The 17,280-nt window shown below is 37.8% G+C and overlaps 1 protein-coding gene across 2 annotated transcripts in view; it reads left to right on the top strand.

Moving 5' to 3' along the window:
• The first annotated feature begins 1,669 nt into the window (after nucleotides 1-1,669).
• The window catches only part of INTS6 (integrator complex subunit 6), a 97,477-nt gene continuing 81,866 nt past the window's right edge, over nucleotides 1,670-17,280 (top strand). For both annotated transcript variants that reach the window (XR_013993161.1, XM_081045385.1), the window contains exons 1-3: nucleotides 1,670-2,294; nucleotides 2,689-2,766; nucleotides 3,577-3,726. Coding sequence is in view for 1 of the 2 variants with exons in the window: in XM_081045385.1 (XP_080901511.1) it covers nucleotides 2,184-2,294; nucleotides 2,689-2,766; nucleotides 3,577-3,726 (339 nt within the window). In the remaining variant the exon portion in view is untranslated. The remainder of the gene's footprint in view (nucleotides 2,295-2,688; nucleotides 2,767-3,576; nucleotides 3,727-17,280) is intronic.

Genomic DNA, 17,280 nt, shown 5'->3' with positions numbered 1-17,280 from the left:
ATCACTTTCTGCCTTGTAGTAGCTAGTAATACTAATGTAGTCTTTTTCTAGGAAAACAATAACCTCTTTGAAGGCAGGGACCATATTTTAATCATTTAACTCCACCTGAGGTCCTCAGCAAATATTGCTTGTGAGACCTGTATTGCATCTGTAGCAGTCCCAATCTCCTAAAAAAATCTCTCTTCTATGGCACACACTCACAGGACAGCATGTTACTGAAACAGCCCTACAATAAATGAAAAGTTCAGAGGTTGTTTTAAATACTAGGAAGAGTCCAAGTTATGAAAGTAAAAGATTTTTAAAAAGGGTCACAGAGCATGTCTCTTCAGTGTTAACAGGAACTACTTTTTTCAAATGATCAGTAAAGAATTTCAGCGTGAAGAGTGAAAAAAAACACACACACACACACACACACACAAAAAGAAACACGCAATGCAAGGCCTAGTAAGAGAGGCCCTAAAAATACCTACCTAGTCTTATGAGAACTATTATGTCCCTAATTCAACTTGTATTTCAGGCAGTATTCAGTTTTTTAACTGGTGTGGAGGATTCATTCCTTCAGGTACGACGCCTGAGGCTCCTTTTAACCTGGACCGCCTTCCCTCCCGCCGTGTTTGAAACGAGTCTGAGCGACAGCACACAGGGTTACGGGAACCCCGTTCTCTGGGTCACCTGGGCAAGCTGAAGTCAGTTTTTTCATGTAAAAATCAAGGGTAATGGATTATGGTTTGCTCCCGCCCCTTTTAGCTCTGAAATTGGTCTTCTATGGCCCGTGAGGAAACAAGCTTTGAGAGAAGTATTTCGTTGGGTAGAACCGGTTATTTCCCCCTGAGAATAGAATGGGCAACAAACTGTTTATCGATATGTAACTCTTTTCCCATCCCCTTTACGGCTTTCTTGGCAGGTCCTCGAACAAGAGGGGTCCAGCCCTCACCGCGGCTGCTCCCCGAGGCTGGGCGGACTGCGGGTGAGGTCTGTCTTCCGTCCCCGCTCCCCGCGGGAGCGCCGCGGCTCGCGGAGATCAGTCCCTCGTCATAAACAACCTCTCACTTCCCTTCCCCCGCTCCGGGTCCGCCTACGCTGGGGCCGGCCCTCTGAAGACCAAGGAACCTCTTCCGGAGACCGCTGGTCCGCCGCCTTCCCCTAATTGGGCGTTTGATCCTATATTTATCCCCTCCTCATGGGCCCACCAGGGAAGGGGCTCGCTACAGCGACCTCGGACGGGGAGATGAAGCGAGCCTCCATTTCCCCTCCCTCGACCCCTATCACCTCCAACAGCCAAGGAGAGGCCGGCAGCACTGACGCGCAGGCTCAGCCGCGGCTGGCCTGCGCGCGCCGACGCGGCTCCCACCCCCACCCCGCGATCCTTCCGCGGCCCGTCCCCGCCCATTCCCGGAGCCCGCCTCCGCGTCTGCCGACCCGCCTGCTCGGCCCTCGCGAACGCTCTCGCGCGCACCCGACGCCCCGCCTTCGCGCGTGCTCAATAACAGCTCTGGGAGCCGGCCTGCAAGCTTCTCCCTCCCCTGAGCTGTTTGAATATGCTAATAAGAGGCTAGAGATTAACGAATTGAATTGCGGGGCGGCGCGTCACGTGGCGCGAGGACGTGTCAGGAGGCGGAGCCTCTGCAGCCCCTGCCCGAGTTAAAACCGGAGTGTGAGAGAGAAAAGCGCTTCAGTAGCGAGAGGGGCTGAGAAAGTGGTGACACAGCCGGGGTGCGGAGGGAGTCCCTGAAACTTCTCCCAACAGCCCCAGGGCCAATCTCCCCTTAGCCCACTCCCCTCTTCGCCAGCTCCCAGGTCCCCACTCCCTGCATCGGGGGTGGGGTGGGGAGCCAGGCCCGTCTCCCGCTGGGACACACACAGGGGCCGGGAGCGGGGACGGGACCCCCGAGGCGGGGAGTACGGACCGACAGACAGACGGCCGGGCGCCCGCCCTAGCGGGCAGGCCGGCAGGAGGAGGCGGAGGAGGGGGTACGACGGGGAGGACTGGGTCTGGGAGTTTCCTCTCAACTATCGGGGGAGAAACTCCCCGCAGCCGGAGGAAAGACCCAGACGGTGTTTTCCTCCCGGGGGCCGCGCTCCCCCGCCCCGCGTAGCGGCGGTCGCCGCCGCCGCCACCGGCGCCTCCACCTCTGCCATCTCTTTCTCTACCACCTCGGGCCCCGGTGTCCCCGGCCAGCACTATGCCCATCTTACTGTTCCTGATAGACACGTCTGCCTCTATGAACCAGCGCAGCCATCTGGGCACCACCTACCTGGACACGGCCAAAGGCGCGGTAGAGACCTTCATGAAGGTACCGACTGACCGAGCCCGGGCGGCGATCCCGGCCCGGCGGCCCGCGGGCGGCTGGGGTGGCAGGGAAGGCGGCCGGGGGCGGCGAGGCGGAGGTGGCGGGGACCGGACTGCGGGAGCCGCCGGCTCGGGGACCCCCTCCCCCACCGCGCGGGCGGGCGGGCGGGCGGGCGCTGCGAGCGGGCTCGGCCGGGGCCCGGGCTCCGGCCCCGGGAGGCGTGTGGGGGCCGATCTGTGTGTGGGGGGCGGCGTGGAGGGGTGGCCGCGGCGTGTGCGGTACTGGGGGTGGGGGCGGGGGGCCGCCGGGCGCCCCTTCTCCGCCTCGTAACCTCGCCTCTGTGCTTCCCTCTCGCTCGCCCTGTTTCTTCTCCCGTCCCCCGCCCGCTCCCCCGCAGCTCCGTGCCCGGGATCCTGCCAGCAGAGGAGACAGGTATATGCTGGTCACTTTCGAAGAGCCGCCCTATGCTATCAAGGTAACAGCCCTCGCCCTCCCCCTTCCCTCCCCAGTTCCTGCCTCGCTCGCCCTCCCCGCCCCCCATTCACCCTTCATTATGCTCCCCTCCCCCACCCGCTGTGCTCCGGGAGCGGAGGTCTCTTCCCCTGCGGGCTCCCGCCCCCTCCCCCGCCCCGGAGCGCCCTGGCGCGGCGCGGAGCCGCGGGGCCACCGCCATGCCCTCCCCAGCCCGGCCCGGCGGCGGCCGCGGCGGCGGCGCTGCGATCAACATGGCCGACATTTCCCCTCCGCGGCGTGAGCGGCAGCAATGAACTGTGGGGGATATTTATTCAAGTTCGCCCCAGTGACAGCCGGGCCGGGCCGCGCCGCGCCGGGCTTTGCATTAAAGGGGCATCGGCCCGAGGCTTGGCCGCTCTGCCCCGGCTGGCGAGGGAGCCGGGTGGGAGGCCGCGGGGCTTGGTCTCCGGATTCTTCCCCGGAGGGCTGCGGGCCAGTGGGACAGCTGTAGGTTAACTTCGGAAGTCCTCAGGTCGGCTTCCCACTGGCACTTTGCATCCCCAAATTTTGGGTACGACGTTAGGAAGTAAATCTCCCAGAGAAGTTCCAAAGTAGTTAGGCTGTGAGCTACCCGAAGCTGTAGCGCAGGCAGGTTTATTCTCGGCCACCTTTGGAAGAGAGTTTCCTCGGCAGTGATAACGATTTTAACGCCTTAATACCAAACCATCCTGAAAAGTGAAGCAGCTGCTTAATGAACCACAGACTGTAATGGCTGTCCATGTGTGCAAAGCTTTAAAAGATTAAAAAAAAAGTCTTACATTTTTCTTTTCAGGCCGGATGGAAAGAAAACCATGCAACGTTTATGAATGAACTGAAAAACCTTCAGGCTGAAGGACTTACGACTCTTGGCCAATCCCTAAGGACAGCTTTTGATTTATTAAATTTAAATAGATTAGTAACTGGCATAGACAACTATGGGCAGGTAGGTTGACTATTAAGGTGGAAAAAACAGTTGATTTTTCTTTTTGTGGAAAAACACAGTCCAGTCCAAAACGACATAACATGAAATACAAGTATAAAACATTTCAGATTAAAATACACTGTACACGTAATACAAAAGTGAAACTGACTATACTGTATGTGATTTTTATAGCCCTTTTTTTTCTTAAAATACATTTCTATTCAGAATTAGAATCTGAATTCTTTGCTATAAGATTGACATAAATTGGTTTTAATACCTTACACTCAGGGCATAAAAGGGAAAACATCCTGCCTCACCACACAGTTTCTCTGACTCTATCCACAGGCAGTTAGTCTGCAATGATTATAGACACTAGTTGATTAGTGGTCTTCATTTCTATATTACTAAAAACGTTAGAGGAAATTATTCTGTTTGTTGTATCAGGGTTTAATTTAACCATAGTGTATAACTACTCTGAAAGGTAAGATCTTCATTGAAGTGTCATAATTGGCTGAATACATAAAGATTTCTCAGCTTTTGAAGCATATGTAATAGGCAACTATGCAGGAAGAATTCTGAATTCATTCCTGAATTAAATGGCAGGTCCAGAGGTTATTTATTTATTTTTAACTCCAAACTCTTGGAAAAGAGGCTGTTTGAAAATATGAAAGAACCTTTCCTTCCTTCCTTAATGCCCCCCTTCCATTCACACTTGCTTTTATCTATTTGAAGATGAGACAGGAGCTTTAAATCACATGATGGTTCGTTATGGAATAATGTAAGGTGGTCCATTGTAACTTTTTTTTGGAGATTGCTGGCCTGGAAAATAAAAGATACTGAAGAATGTGTAATGTTACACATAAAAGTATTAAACCCAAGGAATTCGTTTTTTATGCTGTAGTGCAAAGCACTGTTACCACAATGATACATTTAGGTATACATTTTGTTCTTTTCCCAAGTTCCATGAGCCACGGTTTTCATGAGTTTCACAAATTTCAGGGGCATTCTTCCTACAACTTGTGGCTGCTTTATATAGAAAGATACAGAAAATTTCCCTGGTTTTAGTAATGTTTGTACTTTACTTCTTAGGGCTTATTTAGCCATATAGCATTTAAAGTATATTGCAATTCAGAGTCACTTCTATTTTTACTGAACTGCACTCCCATTGTTTAATTAAGTAAATGGGTATTTCCTTACCACATTAATCTTTTTATGTTTCCCCTCTCTGCTGCTTTATTTTGCAACTCTTAGTAATTTAGGCAGATTGGCCATGAATTCTTCAGTTTTTTCTGTAAAATAATGGGTTTCTTTTCCCTTTCATATTCTTTTGTTATATGTAGTGCTTAAGGTTTTGATCTAAACTTTCAGTTCAAAGGCATGTTTGAAACTTAGCATTTGGTTATCTTACTTGGTTGTCAGTATATACTAGAACTATTATTTCTTCTGCATCACATTTCTTAAATGGGAAAGGCGTTTAGAAACATTTATTTCCTACCCGCTAGTTAAGAATATTTCTTAGGGTGCTTCCTTATAAAAACATTGTCATGGAGAGGCTGAGGACGTTTAAACCTGTATTTTCCTTTTCTCAGTTGCCATCTTCTGCTGGAGAATATTTAAATTCTCGTCTATAAAGCTTACAGCAAGTTTGAGGTTTAAGGTGATCCTGCTGTGCTGTTACTACTTTGACCAAGTGAAGAACCTGGAGATGAGGATGTTTTTGCATGTTATGACTTATTAATTCAACAAGGGAAAGGGATAACGCTTCTCAGTTATTTTGATGAATAAGCTAGGATGCAGGGAGTTAATATTAATGCTTATGTCCTGAATTGGCACATAAAAATGACACTAGCATTAAACTCATTTAGGAAGCCACAATTTCGAAATGAAAATGAAAATGATTGAGTAGAGTGTTTAGTGAGAAAACATCTTTCCAGAAGATATTTTTCATCATAAGACTCTATTTCTAATTTAGATATTTTCAATTAAAGGAAAGGATAAATTGTCAAGAATTTTAGATTTCTCAAATACTTAATACTAAATATAGTTCATTTATTTTCTTTGTAAGAGTACTTCGCATCAACCTATTTTCTGTGAAATATTTTTATTCTGTAACCTCAGCGTTTTTATATAAATATTTCCCTTTCGTATTCTATACTAGGATCTGTGGAGCCCACAGTACTAAATGCTTATATGTAATATAAGAATTGAAGGAAATGAAAAAAGGTGAGCTAGATGAAAGACAGCATATTGGTTTTATAGAGCATCTAAAAAAATCTTTTAAGTTTCTGAATAATTTTCTTAATCTAAATGGGGGCATATATGTGTATGTATATACATGTGTACATATATATCTATATAGACACAGAGATACTGCCACACTGCTCCCTCAACATATATGCATAGGTGGTTTTCCATAACCAATTCCAAAAGTGTTTTTAATACCTGTGTTGCATCTGTTAATTTAGTGAACATACTTGCAAATAAAACATTGAGATATTCACTAGTATGCTAACAGAATTTTCAGGACATCAGTAAGGTTCAAGTAGCTGAGAAAAATGATTCCTATTGAATGTTTTCCGCAAGCACTTTGAATATTTCACTAAAAAAATTCCTTGCATGTAGGAGTTCTTATAAATATTTAATTTTGATAATCAGTACCATTTGCTGATATTTCTGTAATCATACAACAATGTGTAGCTTCTAGTCAATCTTTCCTAATTATAGCAGCACCTTATTGCTTATCATTGCAGTGAAATTTGATACATTTTTTTCACAAGTGTTCACCGGAGTTTCAAATAAGGCTGATCTTTTGAGAGCCACTGAAAATCTGAACCAGACTTAATACCTAAAGTTAAGACATGTCTAAAGACATGTCTAATCAGACTTTTAGAAGTCTGATTAAAGTTTTATATGTAGATTGGTTTAGTTTTCATATTGTCCCAAATTGTTGTTTTCTGTCAATATTTTCAACGTTGTCTTTTGTTTAAGTTAGGTACCAGTTAGGTTTAGCTGCTAAATATTACTCTGGCTTGTAATTCATCATTTTTGTCACTGGACTGATTCCACACTTCTATCCAATATGCTACCATGTTTCACTGAAAATATAAGACCTAGCCAGACCATCAGATCTAATGCGTCTTTTGGAGCAAAAATTAATATAAGACCCAGTCTTATTTTACTATAAGATCGGGTATAATATAATATAAATATAATATAATTAATATAATATAATATAGTATAATACAATACTGGGTATTCTGTTTGCTCCTAAAGACGCATTAGAGCTGATGGTCCGACTAGGTCTTATATTCGGGGAAATGTGGTAGTACGGATTAGGTTGTTCCAGGACTTAGAATGGTACCTGATCTACTATTCTGTGTCCTCTGTGAAGATAATCCTTGACAAATACTCCAAAATGAGACACAGTAGTTTAATTTTGGGGGGATTTTCAATGCTAAGTGTTTACCTCATTGAAAAATGGTAGCTTTTAGAAGAGGACAAATGGAATGAATCTTAGGGGGACTAATTTTAACCAGTTTTATTCTTCAGCTGTTTGTGGACTTAGCAGATAATTCAGGTAGAATTCTAATGCTTTTTTCCCCTCCTTTACTCAAGCAGTACCCACTTCGTACTCTGGTAATACAAAATACAGGCTTCTCTTTTAACGTTGGTAGGTCAAGTAATGAAAACTCCCATTTGAGTTTTTGGTTTCTCATAGGTTGTCAACAAACGTATTAATAATAGTTCAGTATTTATTGATCTAGAGACATCTTTCAAAAGAAAGTAATTATACTTGAATATACTACTATTCTGAATATATGGACGGGAAACACAATGATGAATTTGGTAAATTTTTTAAGTCCCTGAATGTTCCTTTAATTTTTAAATTGTGGTAAAGAACACATAACATCAAGTTTACAATCTTAACCAGTCTTAATTGTACAGTTCAGTAATGTTAAGTATATTCACATTGTGCAACTAATTTTGGAACTTTTTCATCTTGGAAAACAAACTCTGCCCGTTAAATAACTCATTTTACCTTCCCCCCAGCCTCTGGCAACCATCATTCTACTTTCTGTGCCTATGAATTTGACTACTCTAGCGATACTTCATATAAGTAGAATCATAAAGTACAGTTGACCCTTGAACAATACTGGGGTTAGGGGCGCTGACCCCTGCACAGTCAAATCCATGTATAACTTGACTCCCCCAGAATTTAATAGCCTGCGATTGACTGGAAGTGTAACTGATAACAAAGTCAATTGACACATATTTTGTATTTTATATATATTATATGCTGCATTACAATAGGCTGGAGAAAAGAAAATGTCAAAATTATAAGGAAAATATTTACAGTAACTATACCTATTTATTGAAAAACATTTGTATATTGGCTTTGTAGAAATGCCTAAGCAAGTCCTTTGCTCATTAAACCTTTTTTTTTTTTTGAGTTGTAGGAGTTCTTTAACTGTTCTAGATATTAATCCCTTATCAGATAATGTGATTTGCAAATATTTTTTCCCACTCCATGGATTGCCGTTTCACTCTGCTGATTGTCCTTTGATGCACAGAACTTTTCATTTTTGATGTACTTCTGTTTATCAGTTTTTTCTTGTGTTACCTCTGCTTTGGTGTCATTGAGGCAGTCATTACCAAATCCAGTGTCATTGAAGCTTTCTCCCTATATTTTGTTTTAGGAGTTTTAGTTAGGTCTTACATTTAAGTTTTTAATTCATTTTGAGTTAATTTTTGTATATGGTATAGGTTATGGGTCCAGCTTCATTCTGCATGTGGACATCTAATATTCCCAACACCATTTGTTGATGAGACTGTCCTTTCCCCACTGAGAGGTCTTGGCAAATCCCTGAACTTTTAAGCCTCCTCAAGTTATTTTCAATAATTATTGACAGATAGGGGACTCTAAAATCAAACTTGCTTAATTGTTTTTTTTCCCCCTCTTTATTTAATTGTGTAAAAGAAGGACAGTGGCCAGGAATGTGAAAACTGGAATCCCAGTCCTGACCTTAACATTGTGTTACTATGTAACATTGGGCAATCAATCACTTTACCACCCTGGTCCTTTGCTGCTTCATTTTCCAAATTGCCAATAATGAAGCCATTGTACCCTTATTGTAGAATCAATGAGAGGTTTAAATGGAATGATATTTTAAAATGTACTTTAAAAATCATGACGTGTTTGCTCAATAAGCAGAAAGCATACTTTTTCATCAATAGATTAGTTTATTTACCTCGTGTTTTCATTATTTTCAACTTTAAATTTGAAATTATAATTATAAAATATCTAGTGATTTAAAGCTGATTTTTATTACATGCTTTGAAATCTAGTAGCATATTAATATATTTTTTCTCGGGCTTTGCATTACTTCCTAGAGAAGCAGTGTGAAAAGTAAAGTACTATAGCTTGGCCAAAGTTGTGTTGATGGCAGTTGATAAGCATGGGATTAATACAGGCATGGTGTTTTAAAAAAAAAAAACGTTAAGTGAAAACGGTGTAAACAGTTTAGCAGGTAAGTCAGAAAGTCATTGTTTTGCAGGAATACAAGTTAGAAAAGGAACTCTTAAGAGACTACACATGCTTTAGGATTCTTTCAAATAGGCAGCTCCCCCTAGTGCGTTTAAGATGAGATTTACACAAGTTTGATTTGCACGGAAGCTTTGAGTAGCACATCTGTTGGGTAAATCAAGGAATATTTTAATCAGAAGGTTTGACTGAACTCAAAGCATAAAATGGATATAATTATTTCCTGTTGAGCGTTAATTTTAAAGGTGGCAATTTAAATGAAAAAATTTAAGACCCAGTTTTTATCTTTGATAACACTTGGTATAATTTTCTTCATAATAGCACTAAATCTGTTATAAAGAATCAGAAACTACTCTGTTATGATCTTTTAAAAGAAAATGAAAAAGAATGTCCTAAAGACATCATTGCATTCTTAGTTAGAAATTATTGAAAACAAATAAGTAAAAAAGGAAAAAATAATAGACTATTTTTTCAAAAATAATTTTTTTTTCGCTTTGTGTAAGAGGATGTCAATAATTATGCATTAAACTGTAGAATTGAAAATTAAAAGGCCAGGAACAAATCCAATACTTGAATGAAAGAAGTCCACTTATTCAAGAATTTTGAATTGATTGAAGAGGTCATTTGTGGTCAGAATTAGCTAAAAGATAGTTTAACCATGTTCATGTCATGGATTTCTTTAAAGAGATTTTACAGTATTTTGTAACGAAAAATTTTTTAAATATTTGAAATTATTATCTATCATAATCCTTCACCCAAATTTATAACCTATAAATCATCTTGGTGGGCTTTTTTGTTGTTGTTGATCAATGCTCATGTAAAGCAGCCACATTTTCTTTCATTTAAAAAAAATTTCTTACATAAATAACTTAATTTTTTAAATCTTATTAATCTGTTTAAGCATGGTCACCAGGCCATAAACAAAATACAGAAGATTTTCTTGTTTTGATTGAGGTTTTTATTCCCTGATCCCTCTTCCTTTTTATTGAGATAAAACTTAACTTTATTTTTCATTGAAATGTAACTTAAAGCACAAATCCTAAATTTGAAGCTTAGTGAATTTTTATATATACTGTTGAAGAAAAATTGAACTTTTGCATCTACTGACTTAACTTTTCATTGGACTTTCTAGAAGTATTTTCTTAATGATTGTTTCATGGGGTTTTAGAATTGAAAATGATGTTAGAAGTTTACTTCATCTTCCTCATTTTATAGGTGAAGAAAATAAGGCCTATAGAAGTTAAAATGCTTAATTTCTTTTTAAAGACATTTATGAAATATTTTAAGATTTCAATTGGTTATTGAACAGTTCTGCAGCTTTTGTTAGTAATTTTTATATTTTTTAAGAATAAATTTTAGTTAAAAGTATAACCAGTAGATCTGAGTCCCTTTTTGAGAGGTATGTGTATGATTTTCTTTCTTTTTTTTTTTTTTAATTTATTGGGGTAACAATTGTTAATGAAATTACATAATTTCAGGTGTACAATTCTGTATTACATCATCTATAAATCTCATTGTGTGTTCACCACCCAATGAAATATGCATTCTTTCATTTCCTCTGAAAAATCAGGCATTTCATTTTGTCAGTGTGTTATATTAAGCCTTTCTTGTAACAACACCCTATTACAATGTTGTTCATCCCCAATAGTATGGTAAACATTTAACAAGGTAAAACTTTCATATCTGAAACCTTTGAGGAAAAAACAATACAAGTTGTTTCATAATTCAACACACGTGCATCATGAGAAGCTAGAATGAGCTCTTAAGTAGTTCCAGCTAAAGTAACATTTTATGCCATAGGTAACACAGTGGTTTTCGGTTTTGAATTGAAGCTCTATAGGTTGCTCCAAAAATACTTTCCCTGTTGATGTTAGAAAAGTCCCCAAGTCTCTATTTCTTGTTCAGAAACAGTTTTATAACAGTGAGTACTTAAAACATGTTTTTGATTTTAAAAGCAAGAAGGCTTCTTTCAGGAAATTTAGATCTGAGTCCATTTCTAGGGCGTTGTAACAGTGTATTTTAGAATTCAAATTGGTGATGGTTGGGGTAGGGGTAAAGGGAGAATGTTTTTATCCAGAAAATCAAATGTAAAATGTATGATCTCTTTCACTGTTTATTATATAATGTAGATTTATTGTGTGTGTGTGTGGGGGGGAAACAATAGGATAAGCCTAGGAAGAACTTTTTCATGGGGCAATATTTCTTTTTTTAGGGCATATGTTGTTTGAAGTGTGATTGTTGATATATTGAGAGATAGCACATAAAAAATATTTTAACTTATGATTAAGAGGATTAGTTGTAACCAAAGGACAAATTTATATCAGCCTAGTGATGTCTTATCACTAGTCCCTATGGACTCTTGCCTTTTTTTATTTGTGCCTTAAAAGGGCATGACATTTGAACATTTTTTTATCTGTTAGTTTTGCCCAGATAAGCTGAAGAACCTCTGGTGAAGGTCTTTGGCAGGATTAAATCATCTAAAAAAGTTTATTATAGAAATAAAAACAGTTCTGAGTATTTGAGAAAAAATAATTGTAGCATTAGCTATTAGGTAATGTAATTTGTAACTAGTAAATGACAGGATTGATGCTGGCATGAGAAAGGAATCCTTTCCCTTTGTCTTAAGGCTGGTGAACCTAATTAGATATTAGGAAACATCAACACAGTCTTCTGGGTATTCTGGTACACTGGAAACATCCAAACAATTATTCTGAAAGCATCAAAAACAATAGGTTATTATTTTTTGACAATAGATTATTTTTAATCACTGTAATTGAAGATGGTTGATATGCAGTGTTCTGTGAAAGGTAGGCTGCAAAATAACCGCAATGAGTGATGTTACAAAAGCTAGGACTGAAAGAAAATGACAGGGTGTAGTAGTACTTTTGGATTATTAGCAATAAGCAAAACGGTGTCTATGGACTTTGGTAATGCCTGAGTTGTGATGATTACTGATCATTTAGGTACTTTGGCAGGTAATAACTAATGTAAAATTACGAATTTTTGTTGTGCAATTTTAGATGTCATTCCCATTTCTTAAATAAGTAAGTTAGGAAGAAAAACCAAGGAATTGCCTCCAGAAAATTGGGCCTATATCAGGTAGTAGAAAGAGTAAAAGCTCTTTATATCTAAATTTTGTTGTTAATCCAGAATGGATAATGTCCAATCACAAACAAGATTAGTATAATGAATGTAAGTCCTAATGCAAAAAAACTATCTTGTCATATTAGATCTTTTGCTATAGCAGCAATCTAAAACATAACAGTCTGCAGTCCTCCATATGTGATACCTGCTTTTTCATGAGGTTCATTTCTAAGGGAAAGCCTTGGTGGGTTTGTATGTATAGTTAGGAAGGCTTATAAAATATTTTTTTTAGCAATAGGTCTGAAATAAGTGGTTAGTGTTTTGTTTCCCAAAATTGTGATCATTTTGAAAATTTTAAAATTTTAAGTCTGTATATACTTGGGAAAGTATTTAGCTCAAGCATCAAGCATCAGTGAGTGAATCGGAATCTAGTACGAATGGATTTCTAAAAACTCTTTACTCAAGTATATATACCTATGCAATGGATTTAGAGAAATTTAAATATTTCCTCCTAAAAAAATCTTACTGAAATTGGATTATTACCCATTCGAGAAAATGAAAAAACATATTTTTTACGAACTAGGGCCGTTCAACACTAATATTGCATTATGATTTATCCAATTATTTGCAGGTCGGCCTTCAGATGTAGCATATGGGAAACTATAGACTGTCAGTTTTTCCAAGCGCTTATCATGAAATTTTTTTCTTTATTAAATTGAATGCTTTATTGATAACTTTACTGATACGCAACATTTATTAGGCAGTTCCCTCATTTTCGGTTGTAGTCTTGAAGATACTTATGTAGAATGCTGTGTTTGAATTTTGTCTTTTTTGTAGGACAGCTGTTGTGTGTGTCAATGATTCTTTTGAGAGTATATTCGTAGTGTGGATGTTTTTAGAAGGAGATTTTTTAACCATAGTGATTAAAGATGTGATTTAACCAGACTTTAGCAAAAGTAATTAATGTCTGTAGATGTGGTGGTAATCAACAACCCAAGTAGATGATTAATCTCAATGGAATAGGTAGATCTGTATGATTTATTGTGATCAGATTTTCAGCATTATTGCTATGTAACTTGTCTTTGAAAATATGTTTCCATCTTGGCTTTTATTTATTTATTTTCTACTTTTCTGCCATGTTTCTAACATGTTTATTATTACATACTTTGCTGGAATAATTTTTCCCCAAATTATTATTACCCAATCCACTTAATACAATGGATATATTAAGTTCTTTATCTAGAATGTTAGTATTTCTTAAGTATAATTATATTTCTGATACCCTCATTACTCTCTATGGCAGTATAAACACCATTTGTCTGCAACTTTTTAAATATAGCCAAAACCAATTTATTTGTTAGAGTAATCTTTTTCGAACTTTGTACTCTAGTTCAAATGAAAAACTCAAAATCTGTGAAATTCTTAAATATTTAATATTTCAGATATATTGAATTTCTCTTACTGCCCTTTGATGCGGTAATACTTAAGTTGTTGAGTTTCCTTAGCGTTAACTTTTTTCATGCAGGTCAATTTTGCAGTTCTTATAGTCAATATTTGTTGCATCATTACTATTTTGTTAATTATTTAAATCAAATTCCAGGGTATTGCTTCTTAGTCATTATATTAAAATGAATATATGGATTCTCCTGCTTTTGCTTGTCTTGATTTTCATGTTTTTCTGTAGTTACAGACTTTAATGTATTCTAGGATACTAGGTTTTTATACAACAGCAGGTTTTTAAAGTTTCATTTTTGGATACTAAGCACATTTTAATTTTGAAGAGTACTTGTTTTGAATATGTAATAAATGCCATGGTTAAAAAGTTCAAGCGTTTATAGAAAGTTATACAGTTGCTCACTTCCATTCTTAGGAGGCCACCATGGTTAGTCAGCTTGTAATATATCCTCAGAGATCTTTTGTATGTAGTCAAAGGTATAATTTTAAGAGCACTAATTTCTTACGGTGAATATTTTAGAATTTTTACACCAAAAGTCTTATTCTATACCACTTGAGAGCTTAACTATAAAAGTAATAATCTTGCTGAATTCTGAAACAAACATAAAACTTGAAATTCTGGCCCTGGAATATTGATTTAAGTGTACACCCCTCAGGCCTTTATTGATAATGTTAATGACAATTACTGAGTAGAAAATATAGTTAGCACATCAAAACTATGATTTCATAGATCTTACTGCCATAGTTTTAGGGTAAAATTGAAAAATGGAACTGATTAAAGAAAAATATTAAGTATCTGAATAACAGTACAGGTAATAAGCAGATACTTGAAAAAATTTTAGTTATGGTACGCAGATATCCAGAGTTTGAGCAATACTGAACTAAAGAATATTATTTATTCTAGTTGAGTTGTGTTGCAAAGTATGTATTAAAAGCTTTTTTCCTCAGTTATATGTAGTTGTAATAGTGTTTATTATTATCAGTATTGTGACTAATAAGACTTGGGATGTGAATTGTATCCTAAGATACTTTTCTTTTAGAAATAAGTTTAAAGTAGAAGAACATTACGTTTATCAATACTTTTGTATTTTATATTTTCTTTATAGAATCTGAATTTTCACAAATTAATAAGGAAATGTCAGAAAGTTTCTAAACGATGTAAGGCAGTTTGTCATACTTGAGAGAAACATCATTAATCTCTTTATCATCTGTGGATAATAAAGTAATAGAGGAAAATAGTAGGATGGATAATGTAGGCATCATTTAATATTTTTGCTATTTATGTAGATTCCACAAAGATATAAATAAAGGGTACCTAAACATCTAATCTAGCAACTTACTGTTAGAAAATTTTTAACAGCAATCCTGCTTAGTAACTGTCTAATATATGCATGATAACCTTTAGTGGTGTAATACATATTTGTCAAGGCAGCCCTTTCCATCTTTTCTGCTTGTTACTGTTATTTACTTGAAAAGGAAGTTTCAGATTGAAAAAAAACACAAGCTATTTCTGGAAGTTTTTGATGTTCTTGCTAGGTGATATGCTATTAACCTAGATGTACAAGATGTTATACATCTTAACATCTCTTTCGTTCATTTCTATTGGCCATAGCTTTCCTGGCATGTAGCAAAATAGCTAGATAGTAAGTAATAGGTGTGTGTTGGCTGAAGATGCTGCCACAGCAGAGCTGACTTTTGGTACACATTTTCCCTTCAGCAGAAGCCTTAAGCTGTGAGAAAACTAGCACGTACAGGTACTTGGCTGTATAGGATTGTTAAAAGGGCTGGTCACAAGGTGGAGCCTGGTGGCACTGGAAGACCACATGAGCCCTTTGGTCCTATAGCGGAGTAGCCACTGAAAGTTTTCTGAATGCTCAGGGCTGCCTTCCTTTTGCTTTAGAAGATAATGAATAGCTAAGACTTCATTACGGGTATAGTAAAATTCCAGTGCCCCTCCCCGCCACTACATTTTAAACGTTTGGGTAAAACTAAAAATTCTGATTCTGAGAACCAGGCTAGTTTATATCTGCAGAGAAATTAGCCTTATATTTACATTTTCAAAGCTGTTTTGTTTGCAAAATGACTTAACATTTGAGAAGCATATTTTTGTTGTTGTTGCAAAAGTGTAATAGTTTCTCGTGGATAAGATCTACTTTAATAATATTCTTTAAACTTTCTTATTCGTATTTTATGTCTTAATTGAATTGCTTAATACCATGAATTTTTAAATTATTGAGAGAACTTAAGTGAAAAATTTTTACTTTATAAAAATTCTTACCTGAGGCTTTGGACCAATATTCAAATCAAAATTTCAAAATGACAGGATTTCCGTTAGCTAATAGCTCTAGAGGTAGAGTATTATACTTTGCAATATATATTTTCTAGTGACATGTCTAGATTTCTTTGCCAAGAACCACTGCTTTCAGAGTGCAACGTCTTGACTTGAAGGCTGCTAATGGCAAAAGTAAACTTTTAGTCCCTCTACTGGCTGCCTTTGTTGTAGCAGAGCTTATTTATTTATTTATTTATTTATTTTTTGAGATGTTATAACTAAGATAAAGGCTGTTTATAACTTTATGACCAAGGTGAATTTTGAGGGAAACTCTAATATGGACTGTTCCCCTAATTAAGTGACTTCATAAACATATTTAAGAATAAAAATGTAAAATACTCTTAAGAATAAAGATCTGAGAATACCTCAAATAAATAAGTGAAATGAGGATAGTCGTATTTTTCTTTACTTTTTTCCTATCTCTGATCTTTATCTGAATTTTCCAAAATGTAAAGCCATTAAAGAACTTAATGTTTTATCTTGTGTATGGACTCCCTCAAAGTTGGTTGAAGTTACATAGTTTTCAAAAAGTAAATACATATATTGCATTATGTTTCAATGTGTTTTTGTTGGGGGGAGGTATATTGATTTATATATAGAAGAATTGATAGTGCTCGCTTTGGCAGCACATATACTAAAATAATTGATGGGTAAGAAATCACATCAATAGGAAACCAAGTAAAGGATTAATCCTATCGTAGTTAAGTTTGCTGCCAGTAGAATATATTAAATAAAACTAAATTGATTGTAACGCCATTCATTATTGTGTGAATCTGGCATAATCCAGGTTGGTGTGGAATTGTATTGAAAATTAGCTGCTACCAGCAGGACCTTTAGGTGCTGCAGAAGGCCATGGAAGGAGTTGCAGGAAGGAATTGCAATAAGGTTCTGGTTTTGGCAGGTACTGGGTGCCTGTGGGTTGTATCATTAAATTCTCTCACCAACTTTTTAGGGTTAAATGAGGTAACGTAAGTTCTTTATTTTTATTATCAAGTAGTTGGTCATTATAGTAATTTCAGGCATAGCCTCTGTGGGGAGAGTATTATGTGTGTAAGACTAGTGAAGTTTCAACTAAAAGCTTTGTTTTGTTGTCAAGAAAAAAACAACTTTGGTTTTAGTGTTTGAATTGAGCTTAAATTTTAATAACTCAGAGACTGCTAAA

Source organism: Rhinolophus hipposideros, assembly GCF_964194185.1.
Source record: "Rhinolophus hipposideros genome assembly, chromosome: 4".
NCBI lineage: Eukaryota > Metazoa > Chordata > Mammalia > Chiroptera > Rhinolophidae > Rhinolophus > Rhinolophus hipposideros.
The sequence above is the reverse complement of the archived record's forward strand: the minus strand, read 5'-3'. Positions and strand labels throughout refer to the sequence as shown.